At 52.7% G+C, this 18,671-nt stretch overlaps 2 protein-coding genes across 10 annotated transcripts in view; both read left to right on the top strand.

Annotated features, from left to right (window-relative positions):
• The window catches only part of RNF43 (ring finger protein 43), a 76,305-nt gene extending 66,707 nt beyond the window's left edge, over positions 1–9,598 (top strand). For all 8 annotated transcript variants that reach the window (XM_042255290.2, XM_042255287.2, XM_060395116.1 and 5 more), the window contains 2 exons: positions 1,130–3,759; positions 4,017–9,598. In XM_042255290.2, the coding sequence (XP_042111224.1) occupies positions 1,130–1,173 (44 nt within the window). In that variant the 3' untranslated portion in view covers positions 1,174–3,759; positions 4,017–9,598. The remainder of the gene's footprint in view (positions 1–1,129; positions 3,760–4,016) is intronic.
• On the top strand, positions 4,034–9,598 carry SUPT4H1 (SPT4 homolog, DSIF elongation factor subunit). 2 transcript variants are annotated; one of them, XM_027975360.2, is made up of 5 exons: positions 4,034–4,131; positions 4,552–4,658; positions 7,772–7,827; positions 8,107–8,160; positions 8,587–9,598. In XM_027975360.2, the coding sequence occupies exons 1-5, from the start codon at positions 4,063–4,065 to the stop codon at positions 8,652–8,654; spliced, it is 354 nt and encodes a 117-aa protein (XP_027831161.1). In that variant the 5' UTR covers positions 4,034–4,062; the 3' UTR covers positions 8,655–9,598. The 2 variants fall into 2 exon arrangements, with proteins under 2 accessions (XP_027831161.1, XP_060251102.1); XM_060395119.1 differs by having other exon boundaries at positions 8,107–9,598.
• Positions 9,599–18,671: the final 9,073 nt, after the last annotated feature.

Here is an 18,671-nt window from a genome sequence, read left to right as displayed (position 1 = left end):
CATAGGGCCATGTGACGTAGACTTTGACCATGGGTTTGATGGCTCCAATGTGGATCCTGTCACACGTATACTTTCGCTGCTGCCACTGCCAGACCCACCACCTCCTCTCTCTCCCAAACTCAAAACTGGTTTCAGTGCCTCTCTTTCCCCTGCCCTTCAGATCCAATCCACCCCCAGGGTCTGTTAACTGTGTCTCTGCCAGCTTTACCATATTCTTTTCCAGTACTGCTGGTCCCTGCCCATGTCTTAGGTACAGCCTAAAGATCGAGGTGGGAACCTCTGGGGTCCTTCCTTCCCTCTCACAGGGCCATGGAGAATAGCCACGGAGCATCAGTGTCCTGTCCTGTCGAGCCGTGCAGTACAGTGATCCTGCTCATCTCCCCTCTCTTCTGAGGCCAGCGTCCTCCTCAAATAAACTGTCCAGAAATCTTCAAGTGCTCTGTTTTGCTCAGGGTAAAGAAAAATCCAACCTGGTTTGACCTTCAAGGCTCCAGTACCACCTAGCTCCCATCTGCCTTCCCAACCTTATTTTCCACTCTTCACCTTTCCTTCCCCTGCTCCAAGCTTTTAGCCAAACTAGGTAAACACTTCCTGCAGTTTCTGCAGCCCAGAATATTCTGCTGCCTTCCTAGTCCCATAGATGGAATTCTTCTCTATTCCTGCAGGACCAGCTCATGTATCTCCACTTTCAGGAAGCCCTTCCTGATGCTCCACTTAAGACATGGTCTCTCTCCTCCCTTGATTCATCTTTTATAAGCCCAGTCTGGCCCTACTGGCATAATTGCAGCTTACTGAATGCACACCTCTCCTACAAGGTTGCCAGGGCCCTGCTTAGTCTTTTTGTCTTCTATTTGGCACAAGGTTGCAGGCCAGATCCACTAGTGATTAATACATATTCATTAGATGAATGAATTAATAGTAAGTGTTGGTAACACACTGGTTGCTATATATGTATCTTACTCTGGGTTTGTTTTTCTCTCCCCTGTGTCCCAACGGGAGTCCCTCTCAGCTTTCAATCTAATCAGCCCTTCTGGACCCATTCCCTGCTCTTGCCTCTCTCTTACAGGTAGAACAAGCAAGAGGCTGGCCTGACCCTCAGTGACCTCTCTCCTCCCCTCTCTAAATGCAGGCACAGAAGAGGAGCTGGAGGAGCTGTGTGAACAGGCCGTGTGAGATATTCAGTCCTGGCTCCAACCAAGAGAGCTTGCTGGATGACTTCGGGCCCTACCTGGCACAGAGTCCTGCTCCTCAGAAAAGAAAGGACTTCAGAAAACAGCCCCCTGTTTTGGGGGCCATATTCCTGGAGCCACTGGCAGAGGGTGGTTATGGTGGGTGGCAGGTGTCCTCTCCTGCTCCCAGCTCCAGACCTTCTTGGCAGAACCATCTGTGTCCAGCCAGGCAACCAGCTACCACTGGTGTGGGTGGGCTCCCTTGCAGGCTGCGCTTTTCTAAGAGCAGGAAGCTAGGCATGGGTAGACAGGTGTGATAAAGGTGGTGCTCCTTCCCCAGCCTGAGCACTTCTTCATCCCAGGCCTCATGTTCATACCAGCAAATGGGTTCAGCCAAATGAATGAACCCTGCTCACCTCCTTCCTGAAGACAGTCTTGCATACCAGCTTTGGCTTCCCCTCAGTAAGGCTGCTGCAACGGCAACCCTGGTTCTTACCGTTTTCCTTCTTTGCAAAAAGATGATGGGCTTTGCAGCTTCACCAGGCAGGGCCTGCCCTGGTGCACAAGAAGGAGTTTTCCCTCCTTGTCCATACTTGTCATCTCCTCTATATTCAGAGGAGAAGCCAGGGTGTACAGTCCCTGAGGTGGTGCAGCATCCTGAAGAACCTGGGTTGAAGCCTCTGATCTTCAGGCTCTCTTGTCATTCCAGCAGCCCCAGTCCCTCTGGGGGAGAGTAGTGGGGGTAGTGGGAAGGGGCTCACTCTTCCTTGGAGATCGCTTAGCTGAAAATCCCAAAGGACGTGGAAGAAGAGGATTTCTGCTGGACTTTATTTAGGAAGAGGGAGGAAGGGATGAAGGTAGAAAAGGCTGAATTACAGCTGAACAAGGAATTTTTCTCTGGGCACTTCCTCTCGGAGCAGGGAGAGGGAACAGGGGAGAACAAAGGAGAAGCAGTTTGGGGCCCTTGAGATTAGATGGCCCAGAGGCCCAGCTTCCCAGTATAAGCCACGCAGGTCAGATACACACAGTGCGGAGTCGGGTCAGAGAAGGAAGTCTGGCCTGGGGCAGCTGGTCCAAAGTGGGCAAGAGCTGAGGGGCCTCCTCGGGGTGACGTTCGCCCTAGGGCAGCTGGACCATCGCTGGCCCCCTCAGGCGTTATCCCATTTGGAATGTGAATGCGGGAACAGAGTGGGCACAGCACCCACCTGGGGATTCTTTTCCCTCTGAGTCAGTGGGGAACTAGCACCTAGGCACCCACGTGGGTATTTATATCTGAACAGGCAGAAAGACGCTTGAATCAGGCACTATGATGAGAAATGTATTTATTTGCTAATATATTTATCCATAAACTTGATCTGGTCTCGTGGTTTTCTTCTGTCGTCACTGTCACTCGGGGTAACAACTTCATCTTCTACATGGGCAAAAACATTCCTAATATCAGAGGCTAGGCTCTAATTTATGAAAGGACAGAGTAGCATGGTGGGCTCGGCAACAAGAACTGGCTGGTAAGCCCCTAAAAGCATTATTTAGGGAGATTAGGGAGATCAGGGACAGAGAAAGTGTGACTGGATCCTCCTTGTGGTTCTGTGTGTCATTTGTACTATTACTTCACACTCTATAATGCTTCACGGACTTTGTGACCCTGCAAAACACTGTTGCCTCATTTTTCCACCCATGAAATGGGCCCACTTCAGAGTTGGAGAGCTCCCCTGGGACAACAGGGTGAAGTGTGTTTCAAACTAGAGAGTATGCAGTGATAAAGAACGTCCTAACCCCAGTCCCAGCGCCCATCTGAACACAACATGGGACGGGCCCCAAGCACAGACCGGCCTTGAAGAAGCTCCGTTTCAATTCAGGAGGCCTGGTTGGGAAGATACAACAGCGGGGCCTGAAACCATCTATATCCCACAGTTCCAGTCTAGATAAACACAGACGAACGTCCTCTGCCTACTCGTGGGACTACCGCGAAGCTCAAGGGAGCTGGTACTACGTGGGTATGGAGAATTCCATAGAGCCTGCAGGGGCTTATCCTCTTCTCACAAAAAGCGTGCTTCTTCGGGAAGGGTTTGGTAGAGGTGGGGATTGTCTGGTGCCAGTTTTGAACCAGACAGCAAGGCATTTGTAAATCTTCCTATAGGGTGCAAAATAAAAAGGACACGATCTGAAGTAGAGGAACTGGAGGCGTAAATTATCAGTCGGAACGAGGAAACTTACATAAAGAGTTCTTAGAAATAACAATACGCATTTATTTTTCGGAAGTCGGCTCACAAACCAGCATTCCTGTGGACGCAAAGGGAAACCCAATCACTCGCTGGCAGGAAACCTGATCACTTGCTGTTAGGAAACTCGATCACTCGCAGGTAGGAGACCCAATCACGCTCTGGCCTTTAGGAAACCCAATCACTCGCCGGTAGGAAACCCAATCACGCTCTCGCTGGTAGGAAGGAGGGGGGCGGTCCCTGGACTTCTTATCTCCGCTGAGATAATCCAGAGGGAGACAGTGGACTCTCTGGCCCTCCACTCTTAAGACAGGAAGACAAAAAAATCCCTCTGCTGTCAGCCGGGACGCTCCAGGGGACCAGCGGTCCAGGTCAGACCTTCCGGCCCGCGGCTTGCTCCCCTTCAGGCGCCAACCGTGCCGCCCCGCCCCTCGGGCCCCGCCCACACGCTCGACGGCTGCGCAGTCTCGGCCCCGCGCCGGCCCAGGTGCCTCTCGGCCGGCCCCGCCTCCTGGCGGGAGAAACCATATCAAAGGCGGGGGGCGGGGCGGGGCCGCCGCGCCGGAAGGGGAAGTCTGAGGCAGAGGAAGTGCAGGCATTCTGGGTAATTTTTACTATTTATCCGCAGAGAGGCTATTGTGGCTCATTCCTTCGCTGATCTTCGTTGCGAGAGGATGGCTCTGGAGACGGTGCCGAAGGATCTGCGGCATCTGCGGGCGTGTCTGCTGTGTTCGCTGGTCAAGGTGTCTGTCGGGGACCTGGTTGTACGGGCTGACGGGAGACCAAGCTGGGGGAAAGAGGCCGGAATAGATGTGGGGGAACAGTGAAAAAGAAAGTCGGATCCAGGATCTGGGTGGGTGGCAGAGTGTGGGAAGGAGCAGGAGGCCATCGTTTACTTCAGCAGGGACACTGCTAGGTTGTGCAGCTGTGGGCAGGGGCCTCTCACATGCCTTTGCAACTTCAGCTTTCAGCAGAGGCATAACTATAACAAGAAAAGGGGTGTGAGAGTGGAACTTAGGCACGGGGCTGTAAGAATGGTGGGTGGGGGGCATGATGAGACGGCCTACATAGGGAGCTTTGTGCTTCAGCAGGCAGAAGTATGGGAAAGTGTTTTTTCTTTTGGCTCAGCTTTCTCCTTTTTTTTTTTTTTTTCCTCTCCCAAGACTATAGACCAGTTTGAATATGATGGCTGTGACAATTGTGATGCGTACCTTCAGATGAAGGGTAACCGAGAGATGGTATATGACTGCACCAGCTCTTCTTTTGATGGGTAAGCCCTTTGGATTGCTACATTCATTCTTTATATTACCGCTACCCCACAAAGTAAATTTGGACAGACTGTTGAGACTCTTAATATGAGTTGGTCTCAGTTATTTTGAGACACACTAGTGCTGTGCTGTCCAGTACATTTTGAACATACTGGGTTAAAGGAACTGTATTACTGAAGTCAATGGCACCCCACTCCAGTACTCTTGCCTGGAAAATCCCATGGACGGAGGAGCCTGGAAGGCTGCAGTCCATGGGGTCCTTGAGGGTCGGACAGGACTGAGCAACTTCACTTTCACTTTTCACTTTCATGCATTGGAGAAGGAAGTGCATGGAGAATCCCAGGGACGGGGGAGCCTAGTGGGCTGCCGTCTATGGGGTCGCACAGAGTCGGACACGACTGAAGTGACTTAGCAGCAGCAGCAGCATTACTGAAGTTAATTTACTTTTTGTTGTTACTCCTTTAACATGGCTATAGAAACTTTGAAAACGAATTGTGTGGTTTTCATTATATTTCCACTGGACAGTTCTTCACTAGACTATTAGGGAATTTCTGGTAGGGATTGTATTTGTCTCATGCACCGTTAACCTGGCATAGGGCCTTAATACATGTTTATTGAATGCAGGAGGATCTTTCTTGAAGGGTAAATTTTGGCCCCAAAGCTGATACTTTTAGATACGTCTAAGAGGACCCTATGAGAAAAGTTTTCACTTAGTGAGATTATCCAGTGAGGGCAGGGGAATGAGAGAAACTTAAAGTTGGATGGGTCTTAGTTTTCTTTCCCCAAGGGAGGAGCCAAGAGGCAGTATTGTTTGGGGGTTAAGGAGGTACTGTTAAGTTTCTTCTGGGCTCTAGGCCAGTGAAGGGTTTATACATGAACTGGGCCCAAACCAGTGCTTGCTAAAACTACTTCAAGGTGGGCCCACTTCATTCTTTTTTGTTTTCCTTTAAGGGAGAGTAAAGGATTGGGCAGAAAAGATGTTCCATGGAACCTTTACTTTGTACATGTGTAGACATGCATGTACGTGCTCAGATTAGCACATCTCATTCCCCTCCTCCCAGCCCCTGGCAACCACCATTTACCTCTCCTGTGAATTTGATTACTCTAGTACCTCATATAAGTGGAATCATACAACGTTTGTCCTTTTGTGATTCACTTGTTTTACGTAGCATGATGTCTTCAAGGTTTATCCATGCTGTAGCATGTGTCAGAATTTCCTTTTAAAGTGTAATGCTATCCCTTTTTATGTATATACTAAATTGTAATTATCTGTGCATCTATTGATGGACACCTAGATTGCTTCTACCTTTTGGCTGTTAGGAATAATGCTGCCATGAATATGGATTTACAAATACCTGTTTGAGTCCCTGCTTCCTTCCACTTCTTTGGGGATCTATATCCAGAAGTAGAATTGCTGGATTATTCTATGTTTAACATTTTGAGAAGCTGCCATGCTGTTTTCTGTAGCAGCACGGTTTTACATCGCCACCAGCAGAGTACAAGGGTTCCAGTTTCTCCACATCTTTGTCAGCACTTGTTGCTTTGTTTTTTTTGTTTTTGGTAATAGGTATCCTATTGGGTGTGATGTGGTTATCTTATTGTGGTTTTGATTTGCATTTCCTTAATGATTGGTGACGTTGAGCATCTTTTCATATCTTTATTGGCTGTTTGTATATCTTCTTTGGTAAAATGTCTCTTCAGGTTTTTTGCCCATTTTTGTATCAGGGTTTTGGTCTTTTGTTATTGAGTTATAGGAGTTATTTATGTATTTTGGTGCATATTAAGATTTGAAGAGTAAGTATATCCAAGGCTAAAGAAGATTAGAGGAGGGCTTGATGAAGTCAGCCAGAAGTGGAGGAGATAGCATATGAATCAGGCTCTTAATAAAGGAAAGAAGTATAGGATTTTTGAGGAGGCCAAGATGAGAAAAAGGAAGAAAAAGTGTTGTAAACAAAGGGATTGATTTGAACAAAAGAATGGAGTGGGTAAAGCAGGGTATGTTTGGAGAGTGGTGGGGATTCTGATTAGATTAAATCATCTGATTGGATTGACAGGCACTGTGAGGCTGGAAGGATAGATTTTGAAGGACAGAAGGACAGGAAAATACACATTTGGTCATGAGAACAGCCTGTGTACATGCCTACCCCAGATTGGTCTGCCAGGCCAGAGTGGGCCTTACCCTACTGGGCACCTCTAGAGGTGAGGTCAGTTCCACTCGAAGCATATGACTGTGAATATAGGATTTAGATGGGGAGGGAGGCTTCCTAAGTAAGAATCCAAGATTGTTAGCAAGAGAAGGAGGAGTGGATACTGAGGAGGCAGTCAACAAACATCAGTGCAGGTCTGTCACAGGAGGCGGTCAGTAAATATCTGATTGAATTGCGGGGTGGGGGGGGGGTGACAGAAATGACCTCTGTAGCTTCTGAAAGCACCTGAAGCTTACCTGTCATGCTCAGTAGCAGGCTTCTGGCCCTTTCTGTGGCCTGTGCTCTGGGTTTACAGCTACCCTGGGAGGAATGATTAGGATAGTAAGGAGAGCTAATGTTTATTTAGCATCAACTCTGTGCTAGGGCTCTTTCATGTATTAGCTCACCCTTTTAATTTCATCTGAAGTACTGAGGGAGCTCTTCATATGCGAGTCAAGCTGGACAGCTCATTAGAGGCAGAGCTTGATTAAATCTAACTTGTTTCTACTAAGGGGACCCACTGTTTAGACTCAGCCTCCCCTTTGCCCTGGGCCCCAGCCTTCAGTAGTCGTGCTGGTTGTAATCAGCCATCTACCTCGAAAGCTGTCCCGCTCCCTGGGGCATCAGTCTTTCTGGGGGGCGAGTCATGACTGACCTGTGACTGGGGGCCAGGGACGTAAGCCCAAGGACTCTCAGTACTAGCTATGAGTCAGTCCCTTCCCAGCACTAGAACTCTGTGCAGAGCTTTCCTTGCTTCCTAGTAGAAGCTCAATTCTTGTCTTTTCCTGAGGTTTCTCCCGGAACTGCTGTGCTATCTGGGAACAGGGTGAAGGTGGGCATGGGGCCCGGGGTGGGCTGGGCAGTGCCCTCAATCTCACTTTCTCCAGTGGAGGCGGCTCAGGCTGACTCTGTTTCTTTCCCTTTCCTAGAATCATCGCGATGATGAGTCCAGAGGACAGCTGGGTCTCCAAGTGGCAGCGAGTCAGTAAGTGCCTCCCTTTGTTTTTATCCTGGCCTAGATGTGTTGTCTGGGCTGGGTGGGTAGAGTCTTCAGTCAACGGGTCAGTGGCCCCAGAGTGAGGAAGATGAGGTCAGAGGGAAGCCATGAAAAGTGTCCTGTGCCCTGTCACTTAAAACTTGTAGCCAAAAGAAGCAATTGCTCTTCTCTTAGAGTCGCAGCATTTCTTTCATTTTTAGCTTAAGGTTGTGTGTGGTCTTTTGTCGTAACTCACTCTTAACCGCAGTCTCTTTTCTTCTCTTTCAGGTAACTTTAAGCCAGGCGTGTATGCAGTGTCCGTCACTGGTCGCCTGCCCCAAGGTAATAATTATAGTAACAGCCTTTGTTCATTTATTGTGCCAGGCTCTATGGAAGTTTCTCTTGTGAATTAATGCCGGTGCTCAGGACGACTCTGTGAGGGAACCAGAGCCTCAGAGGTTAAATAACTTGTTCAAGGTCACGCAGTTAGTAAGGAGCCAGAATTTCCACCCAGGCATCCAGAACCCTTGCTTTTGACAGCTACAGTGTGTCTCCCGCCGTTGTCTTCCTGTTCTTGAAGTCATTGACAAGCACATGCCTGGGTTCTCCAGGGGGTGACACTCCAGCCACGCAGTTCTGATGAGCAGTCCAGAAATTCCAGTTTGCCTAGAGCGAACCACCCCCTCCCCTCACCACGTGGGAGCCAGGGGATCCTTCTTGTCTTCTGACTCTTCTCCCCTCACAGAGCTGTTTCTCTTCCCACTGCAGGAATCGTACGGGAGCTGAAGAGTCGAGGCGTGGCCTACAAGTCCAGAGACACAGCCATAAAGACCTAGGAAGGCGCACGGCTGCCAGCATCTTGCCTCCTCGTCTCTGCCGCTGCTTGTTCTCTGTCGTGGAGCTAAATGGGCAGGACTTCAAACACATCCTGCCCTCCGATGCTAAGACTCAGCCGACTGTCAACTGATCAGCCCAGTGTGTCCTTGGGCCATTTTTACCCTCTTTGGACTACTGTGGGGGGTGGGTAGAGACTGAATTCAGTGGGGAGTAGGATGCTAGTTTTCCTACCTACAGCCCAGGGCTGCGCCCTTGCTCATAGGCAGGACTCTGGGTCAGATGGCAATGAACATGAACCCCTAGAAATGTTCTTAAGCCCACAGCAGAAGCCTTCCCTTCCTCTTTCCCTTAGCTGGGTGCAATAAGAACGCACTGCCCAGTAGGCATCTTCCCAGAGCAGCAGAGCCCTTCTGCTCTTCATGATCCATCTCAGCCTCTAGGGTTGTAGCCTTTCGAATGCGCTTCCTTGGGTCTCGGAAGGTCTGCCGTCCTGAGTCTAGGCAACCATCTCAGCCTCGTAGTCCTGGTGTCTGTGGTTGCCGCCTTCTGCCCTCTAGACCTGGCACAGCAGGTATCCCTTAAAATTCTGAGGGCAAATACTACTTGTGCAAGTAGTATTTGCCCTTGACCATGTTTAATACCTTTTTTCTCTTCTTTGTTCAGTTCTTCCTATACTTCAGGCCCACCAGTGGCACCTTTGACCTCCCCCTGCCCACCTTCCCTACGTCCCCCTAACCAGAGACCCTCAGGTTACTGTTGGGTCCTGCTCTGGTTAGTTCGGGCCTCCCCAGGAGGTGGGCCTCTCCTTTTGTCTCTGGCCTAGTAGGGGTTCTTGAGTCACTTCATGCTACTGGCCAGGGTGAATTATTTGTTTTAGAATTAAATATTTATCATAAATTCTCTTCTATTTAAATTTCTGTAATAAAGCCTGTTAGTGTCCCCATTTTTGTTGTTACTGTTGTCATTTATTTGGCTTCTCCAGGTCTTAGTTGTGACGTGTGGGATCTAGTTCCCTGACCTGGGTTTGAACCCAGGCCCGCTGCATTGAGAACATGAAGTCGTAGCCACAGGACCACCAGGGAAGTCCCAGGGTCCTCATTTTTATTTCCCTAAGTTTCTTGCTCCCCATCTGTTCAGAACGAAAGTGATTACATTTCATTTACGTCAGGATTTTTGTGATTCTGAAAATAAAGTGGTGTGAAAATTCTGTAACTTCCCAGTTTTATAAAAGGTAAAACATTCACTCTTTTATTAGCCACTCTTAAATATATATACAACATGTGTGAAAGTCACTCAGTTGTGTCCACTCTGCAACCCCATGGACTGTAGCCTGCCAGGATCCTATGTCCACGGAATTCTCTGGGCAAGAATACTGGAATGGGTAGCCTTTCCCTTCTCCAGCGGATCTTCCCAACCCAGGGATCGAACCCAGGTCTGCATTGCAGGCAGATCCTTGACCATCTGAGCTGTATACAGTCAACCAAAATAGTGGGGAAGTGCTGCGGGAGGACTGGCACGCAGGCGGAGCTCTGACTCAGGAGCTGAGGGGCCTGCACTGGGGCTGTGTGTCTCTCAGCCACCTGGTGTTGCTAGTGAGTCAGTGTCTTACCTGTGACCTGGAATGTGGGAAGGCGGGGAGATGCTGCCTCACCAGTGACCCTCCGCATCCCTTGGGCTCTCACAGGCCCAGGGAAGGAAGCTGGGCGCCTCCCGGCTGCTCACGTCATCCCTCCCAGGTCCTCTTCAAACTGGAACCATTTTCTCATGCCTTCAAGCTCAGGGAATGTTCCATTTAACTCCAATCCCAACTGAGTTTTTCATGGACTTCCCCAGCCCAGCAAGCTGACCGAGCTCCGGGGTAGTGGTTTCTGTTCTTCAGTTTCAGTCTGAAAGGGGCCTTGGGAAGCAGCCCCACCAGGCCAGGGCTGACTCGTCCTGCAGGGAAGAAGTGGGTTTTACCAAGAGTGCCCGGCCGTGCAGCCAACGCCCCACTTTCACTGGCGTTCTCAGAAAGTCCCTTGGAAATCCCCCGGCCGCCGTCCTGTGTGTCTGATCCGGACGTAGCTGCTCTGTGAGAATGGAAACAGTTGTTGGGGGGGGGCGGTGAGGCGAGCTGTGCACAAATAACCGCACTCACGCTGCCTCAGCCCCACACCAGAGGGGCCCTAACCGTCAGCTCCGCAGGAAGCCAGAGACACAGGCGCTGGCGGTTGTGGGGGAGGGCCGGCCCGTCACGGTGACCGGATTTCACAGACTGGGGTGCCGGCAGCCTCTTCCTGGGAGCTGCCTCTGAATCCACCTTCTGGCTTTCTCTGGTCCTGGAACCCACTCAGCAGCCCAGACAGGCGAGAAGGTGCTGGAGGCCCATCCCCTGTCAGGAACCTAACAAAGCTGGAATCCTGACCCAAGGATGGAACCTGGGTCTCCTGCACTGCGGGCGATTTAGGCTTCCCTGTGGGCTCAGACGGTAAAGACTCCGCCTGCAGTGCAGGAGACCTGGGTTTGATCTCTGGATTGGGAAGACCCCCTGGAGAAGGGAATGGCTACCCACTCCAGTATTCTTGTTTGGAGAATTCCATGGACAGAGGGGCCTGGCGGGCTACAGTTCATGGGGTAGCAAAGAGTGGGTCTCCCCAAAATGGAGGGGTTGACTGATGGTGCATGCATCTTCCAGCCCAAAGCAGGGACAAGTAGTTGAGAGAACAAGGGTCAGAAGACTCTGGTCTTGGAGGGAGCAGTTACGCTAAGAGTAGTGGGGTGGACTGGTGAGGGCCTAAATTCAAACCGTTCTCTTCAGGTTTGGGCACCGAGGCCTCACTCCTCTGGCCTGGTCATTGCCTTCATATTCCCAGCCTGTCCGTGACCTGCCATTCGGTCCTCAAGTCCCTTCCATGACACCTGGTGTGTGTGTGTGTGTGTGTGTGTGTGTGTGTGTGTGTGTGTGTGTGTGTGTGTAAAAGAGCCAGGTAGAAAATGTTTAAGAACAGCTTAACATCTCACACTGTCTGGCACTCAGGTTCATATTTAGAATCAGTAAAGTCTTTCATTTAAACAGCCTTTTAGGGACTTCCCTGCTGGGGCAGTGCTTAAGAATTCACCTGCCAGTGTAGGGCACATGGGTTTGATCCCTGGTCCAAGAAAATCCCACCGGCCTTGGGGCAACTAAGCACGTGTACCAGGACCGCTGAGGCCGTGCACCTGGAACGAGAGAAGCCACCACAGTGAGAAGCCTGAGCGCCTCAACGAAGAGTAGCCCCCGCTCACCACCACTAGAGCAAGCTTGCACACGGCAACGAAGACCAAGAACAGCCAAAAAAAAAAAAAAAAAAAAGGTACCCAGTCCTCCCCAAATACCCCCCAAAACAAAAAAAGGGCATTTTCCAAGTTGACAAAAGGGCTTTCACATCCATTATCTTATTTAATCCCCAACAAAGCCCCGTGTCATGGTTAACATCCTGAGGGAATGATGAAGAGACTGAGGCTCTAAGAAGTAAACTGACTGGGCCACGATTAAGCGGTGGAGCCTTAGCTCAGGAAATGCACTGCCTACACCCAGTTTAGGGCTGCGTTCTGACACGGTTCTCCCCAAACACAGCAGCTTTGCTCCCTTTGTGATTTTTCCACAGAACCAGCAAGTTACATGTCCCCGCACGTGGAGCCGCCGCAACCACCCTACTCTCACTACCTACATCTCCAGTCTTCACGTCTAAAATTGGCCAGGGAGGGGGAGGAAGTATGGGGAGAATGGCTGGGGGAGGAGATGCCTGGGGTTTACAGAAGGATCCCCGTGTGGAGCACTGGGAAACTGGTCCAGGCCTCCAGCTCCCGCCTGGCCGCGTCCTCTGCTCTGTCCATCAGCTCTCAGGTATCTGCTGCCCTCTGCCAGACTCTCTCCAGCCTCCCCTGCCTTTTTTCTGCTGGCTGCCACCCTGCATCTGCGCTGGGTTATGGCAGCTTCATCCTCCACTGGGGCAATGTCGCTGCCTCCCAGCCCTGCTGCCTCCACCGCCCACTAGCCTTGACCTTTCTAAGTCACTTGACTTCTCCAAAAGTAAGTTTCCTCTTTATAAAACACAGTTGACAAAACCCTGGTGTTAGGTGACAGGACAGTGGTTCCTTGTGAAAGGCGGGGTTGGAGGAGGGCACAGGGGCCCCTGAGGTGCTGGTTGTGGTCCGTGTTTTGATCTAGATGCTAGTTACACGGGTCGATTCGCTTTCTGGAAGTTTCCCGAGTTATGTACTCACCGTTTGCTCACTTTTCTGTTTGTAAGTTATAATCGAAATACTGAAAGATGAATCGACAATTCTTAGGATAGTTTTGAGAATCAAATATAAGCATTCAAGTAAGAGCAATTTGAGAGCTGTGAACTACTAAGCCTATACATGGGACTTCCATGTAAAGTCGTCCCCCTCTAGATAAGCTCTAAGTAAGAAAGTCATCACTCTAACCTTCTGGGGCAATAGATCTTCAAGTGTATCTATCATTCACAAATATATCAAAACTGCAACATTTTCCTTCAAGCACCATGGCTTTTTATCTTAATCTCTTTGTTCTTTCAATTTTTATGACCTACTTTGAATTTTTTTCAAATATGTGCTTCCTTTCTATTTGGCTCTGAGATTGTGAATGTCATTTAACCTCTACTTGGCTTTGATCATTTGTTATAAGACCTCCATTTTTGTATCATGCGGTGAAATGATTCTGGGACTAATTAGTTTTCTACCTCTTGGATTCATGCCAGCCTGTCAGATGTAACTTTTGCTGCTCATGAGTGGCTGGCCCCTTCAGTTTTTTAAAAATTATTATTTATTTATTGGCTGCTCTGGAGCTTCATTTCTGTGTGCGGGCTTTGTCTAGTTGCAGCAAGCAGAGGCTCCTCTTGGCTGAGGGGCGCAGGCTTCTCATTGCGGTGGCATCTTTTCTGGAGCAAGGGCTCTACAGCGCGGGCTCAATACTTGTGGTGCTTGGGCTTAGTTGCTCCAGGGCACGTAGGATCCTCCTGGACCAGGGATTGAACCCATGTCTCCTGCATTGGAGGTGGATTCTTAACCACCAGATCACTCGGGAAGTCCGCAGTCTTGTTTGAACTAGGAGAACAGATAGCCTCGCTGATAAAAATTGCTGCTGTGTGAGCCAGTAAGACTTGGACTGAGGAAGAAAGCACATGGCCCTTGGGGCTCAGAGGCTTTCACCACTGGGAGGTGGAGGTCCAGGGCGTTGGGGCACGGGAAAGAGTGAAGGCAGGCCGCGCAGAGAATGCGTGGGCTGGGAGAGTCATGCCAGGCCTCACTGTATGGGCACAGAGACTGAGCCCCGGAGTCAGGGCTCAGCCTGCCCTCAAGAGGGGTCACTGCAACTTTATGTGTCCTCCACTGCCCGATTCAGCACCTTTCACCTATAGATACTGGTGTTTTTCTTTGCTTTAAGATTTCAGGAAGCAGGAAGTGAGTGCAGAGAAAACGCTGCCCTGGGCTGCTGGCATCTCGATGCCAGAACCTCTGAGCATACGATAGAAACCATCTCCCCTGCAGACCTGGGCGTTCCTAGTCTCAGCACTGCTCACCCCTGAGTGGAGGGCGGGCCTTACAGGGGCGTGGACACAGGACTTGAAGCCCAGGCTTTCCTTGGGGGGTCGTCCCATAGCAGAGGGAGGCCTGTTAGAAGTCAGGGGGCTAGAAGGCCGCTTGGAGCCCTTGTGCGGCTCCCTGGCTTGCTTCCTCTCCCTCCTCTGCACTGAGTCTAGTGCTGCAGAGAGAACTGGGTGGGGGCAGATAAGGAACAGCTTTTGACACCAGGGTGGAGACCCCAGCTCCTCTCCAAAATGGAGTCCCCATCCCTTCTTCTCCAAATCCAGCTGCTGCCGCCCTTTCAACCCCTCCCCCGAGCCCAGAAAATACCTGAAAGGAAGTGGGTGCTCTGGGCCACTAGCCAGAAGAGGGGGTTTAACTGTCACCTGGTCCCTGGGGGGGCTTGAGTGGCAGAGGGCAGAGGGGAAAATGCAAATCTATGCTTGGGAGAGAGAAGAAGTCCACAGGGAGGTTGAGGCTGGCTGCCGAGGCCCAGCCTTCCTCGTGGGCGAGTGGTCCCCCTGCAGGGCCTGAGGCCTGATCACAGGCCCTGGAGAAGCCAGCAGCTGCCTCCGCCCACCCTGGACAGGCACTTTCTCTGGGCATCTGAGTAGACTCACTTCCTCAGCCCTGCACCCCGGGGGAGCAGAGGGAGAGGGTAGGGGTCTGGAGCTCCTAGAGCCAGGCAGGCGGTGAGGAGCTGGAGGGGGTCCAGGTGGGCACTGACACGCCTGCGGACAACCTGGGAGAGCGCCTACTGCGTCTGCAGCAGGGGGCCTAAGCTCAGACTGGAAGACCCCCCACCCTGCAGCAGGGGCCCTAAGCTCAGACTGGAAGACCCCCCACCCTGCAGCAGGGGCCCTAAGCTCAGACTGGAAGACCCCCCACCCTGCAGCAGGGGCCCTAAGCTCAGACTGGAAGACCCCCCACCCTGCAGCAGGGGCCCTAAGCTCAGACTGGAAGACCCCCCACCCTGCAGCAGGGGCCCTAAGCTCAGACTGGAAGACCCCCCACCCTGCAGCAGGGGGCCTAAGCTCAGACTGGAAGACCCCCCACCCTGCAGCAGCAGGGGCCTAAGCTCAGACTGGAAGACCCCCCACCCTGCAGCAGCGGGGGCCTATGCTCAGACTGGAAGACCCCCCACCCTGCAGCAGGGGGCCTAAGCTCAGACTGGAAGACCCCCCACCCTGCAGCAGGGGCCCTAAGGTCAGACTGGAAGACCCCCCCCCACCCTGCAGCAGTGGGGGCCTATGCTCAGGCTGGAAGACACCCCCACCCTGCAGCAGTGGGGGGGGCCTAAACTCAGACTGGAAGAACCCCCACCCTGCCGCCCGGCCTCCGCACCTCTCCTCCCCCTACCAGAGGCCGGAACTGGGAACCACGTGGTGTTCTAGCCCAGGGATCTTCACAGCCACTGGGAGGCAGAGTGGAAGGGAGAAGCAGCCCTCAGGCTAGAGCTTCCACAGTCATAATTTGTCCTGTCAGGATGACAATTACTTGGTCCAAAAACTTGGCCACCTGCATGATCGCATTTGCTCCTCAGTACCATCCCGTGAGGCATTACCTCCCTTTCACACATGGGAAAACTGAGTTTCAGGGAATATGGCTTGCCCAAGGTCCGTGGCCAGGCAAGGCTGTACGGGGGGTGGGGGGTGGGGGTGGTTTTCAGCCCAGCTGTCCTTATGGCGTCTCTTCGGTTCCTCCGTGGCAGATGGGGACTCGGGCACAAAACTGGGGTAGGGGTGAGGGCTAGTTCTTCCTTTTGCCCCCTTGAGCCCCAATCTGCAGGTGCGGGTCTGCCGACTGCAGCACCAAGGTCTTTGGGGACGAGGTGTCCGCTTCACTCCCGGGCTCACTGGCCTGTGGACCCCTCCTGGAGGGCCTGGGCCCCCAGCCCTGTCCCCACTCCCTGTTTGGCCCCAGGACTCTCCGCAGCACCCCTTCCCCCTCCCTGCAGCCGCAACCCCAGGACACAGCGGCCTGCGCCCCATTGGCCGGCCTGGGAGCATTTGCCCTTATTTGGCCAGGCTGCTCCAGGCGGCCTCCACCCCCAGCCCAGCCCCCGCCGGCCGTCTCTCTCACTTCGTCTTTTTGAGGTTTGGCTCTGGGGCCCTGGCAGGCGTCGCTTCAAACGCACTTTCTGGTTGAGTCACTTTTTTAACGGCTCCAGGGCCATGAGCTGCCGCAGCGCTGGCTGCAGAAACAGCTCCCAGCCCTGGTGGCCACCGCCCCCCACCCAACTCCTTTAACGGGTTCTGAGGGAAGACGCTGGGGTGGCCCCTCACTGTTGACCACTTGGGGACCCACTTAGACCCCTCTGTTCCTCCCACTCCCGAGGCTGGGGCCCGGGAAGTCTGCCCTGGGTTCCTCTCCCTGCTTTTTTTCCAGCCCTCTTCTCCGACTGGGCTGGTGAGGAGGGAGGCAGGCTGCCTCTCACTGTCCTGTTGAGTGTCCACGCTGAAGTCCTCCTGGTCCCCTGGGCGACACTTGAACGGAGTTCCTTAGGGAAACAGAAATGGGTTGCCGGCTGTTGGCTGATTTTCAGGAAGGTGAAACTTAACCTCGCTGTTTCCGGTTCCTCATCTTTGAGATGAGGATACTATCATTTACATCACTGGGTCAGTATGATGATCAAATGAGGTTTTATAAAGTTCTTGGCTGCTGTCCTTCCCCCCCGCCCCCTGCCCCGCAGCTCAGTGTGCACATCGTGGAGGTGAATGAAGAAACAGCCCAGAGCAGTTCACAGAGCAGTCCTCAAAAAGCTCTCTGCTCTTTCCACCCCCTCACCTTTTGCTTCTCTAGCTGCCCCTGGGATGTGAGGTCGGCTGCAGAGGGCAGGATGCGCACAGGAGGGAACAAATAGGTGGAGGAGACCCTCAGCCCCCTGCCCCTGTTCTCAGCTACTAGGAGGGGTGGATTCAGCTCGAGCTCCCTTCCCAGCCATGGCCGTCTCTGAGCTATGGGAGGTCTGCCTGTGAACTCAGTGGGGAAATCCACGGGCAGGTCCTGGAACATAGGCCCGCTGTTTCTTCCTCCAAGGGCTTTGGGGCCCCTTGCTCCTGGGGACTTCCTAGAGTACACACAGGTCCTTGGGTCAACCTCTTCTTCAATTTTATAGATGAAGAAACAAAGGGTGGGGGTTGGGGGCCAGATTCAGGGACGGGTCCAAAGTTGCACTGTGAACAGCCCCGGGGTGGGGACCAGACTCCTGGTCCCCCGCCTCCTAGGGTTACCCTCACTTTCGTGGTGGTCCTGATGCTGGGGGTAGGTAGTTAGCCTGATGAAAGACCATAGTGGGTTCCAGGCAGGGATGAGCTGCCCAGCTCCACTCTTGGGGGACACACACACACACACAGAGTTTATTTGTAGCAGTTAAAACTGGAGCAGGTGCAGATCTGCAGTGAAAGCAGGCACCTTCGTACCTTTGGGTAGAGGGAGCCGGGAAGGTGTTTTCACCCCTGTCCTTCCTGGGTCCCTAGGAGATCCTGGTGGAGGATGTGTCTGGTTCCATGGGCACTGCCACGGCAGTGGTCAGGGTGGTCTTCTTTCTGACACCCACACCTCTTTCCTACCCAGCCCACTCTGCCTCTTCCTGGATGATGCGGACAAAACCCTGAACCTGGCCCTATGTTGCTTTGTGACCTCAGGCCGCCTTTGGCCTGTCTCTGGTCTTGCAGCTCCATTTCCTCACTCAGGTCAGTTTGCTGCCTGATCCTGACCTCATCCGGGAGCGGAGCTGGCTTCCCAGGGTTCCCGCAGCTGCCTCTCACAGAACAGCACAGGAGAGCATGAGGTTTAACTTGGAGGATGTCTGGGCTGTGCAGGCAAGGCCAAGGGCAGAGGGTGCCCACCCTCCTTGTCTGGAGGCCACTCAGCACTCCTGATGCCCCTTCCCCTGTCCCCCCAGGCTCTGGGCTGAGACACCAGCCTTTTTAGGTGCTGCAGCATCCTTGGGGACCTGGCCTGTCGAAGGGCTTTCTTCTTTCAGCCCCTGCTTCCCTTGGCAGCCCCCCCCACCCCCGCCTCAGGGAGAGTGACATCCTAACATTTGGGGCTACCGACTCCAATCGCCCTTAGCCCCACTGTGCAGTGCCAGGGGCTCAATCTCCCTCCTTTGTGGCCAGGCCCGTCCCCCAGCCTCACCCGAGGGAGGATGGGCTGCTCTCCCCTGACTTCCTGTTTGTGCAGTGGGCCGTGGCTTCTCTCTTGTCTCCGCACCAGGCAGGTTATCTGGGCTGCCATCTTTGCCTGCCTGCTGAGTGAGGGCCCTGGGCCCGTGCAGCTGGAGGGGAGGCTTGGTTTTCTTCTCTACCTTCCTGTGCAGACAAGACCCTTGAATTTCTCCCACCCTTGGGGGTCCATTTTCCCTTGCAGGTGTTACGCCTTCAAAAGGCCGTTTGCTCCCTGTTTCTCCTTGCCCAGTCAACTGCTCCCTTCTCTGTCTCCTC

The sequence above is a fragment of the Ovis aries genome, chromosome 11 (genome assembly GCF_016772045.2).
Source record: "Ovis aries strain OAR_USU_Benz2616 breed Rambouillet chromosome 11, ARS-UI_Ramb_v3.0, whole genome shotgun sequence".
NCBI classification, from domain to species: Eukaryota; Metazoa; Chordata; class Mammalia; order Artiodactyla; family Bovidae; genus Ovis; species Ovis aries.
Note: the sequence above shows the minus strand (reverse complement) of the source record. Positions and strands in the feature narration are given on the sequence as shown.

Excerpts from the sequence above, each read along its gene's own strand:
- SUPT4H1 (XM_060395119.1), top strand. The coding sequence starts at position 4,063 with ATGGCTCTGGAGACGGTGCCGAAGGATCTGCGGCATCTGCGGGCGTGT. Across the intron at positions 4,132-4,551 it reads TGCTGTGTTCGCTGGTCAAG|ACTATAGACCAGTTTGAATA; the intron begins GTGTCTGTCGGG and ends TCCTCTCCCAAG. Across the intron at positions 7,828-8,106 it reads CTCCAAGTGGCAGCGAGTCA|GTAACTTTAAGCCAGGCGTG; the intron begins GTAAGTGCCTCC and ends CTTCTCTTTCAG.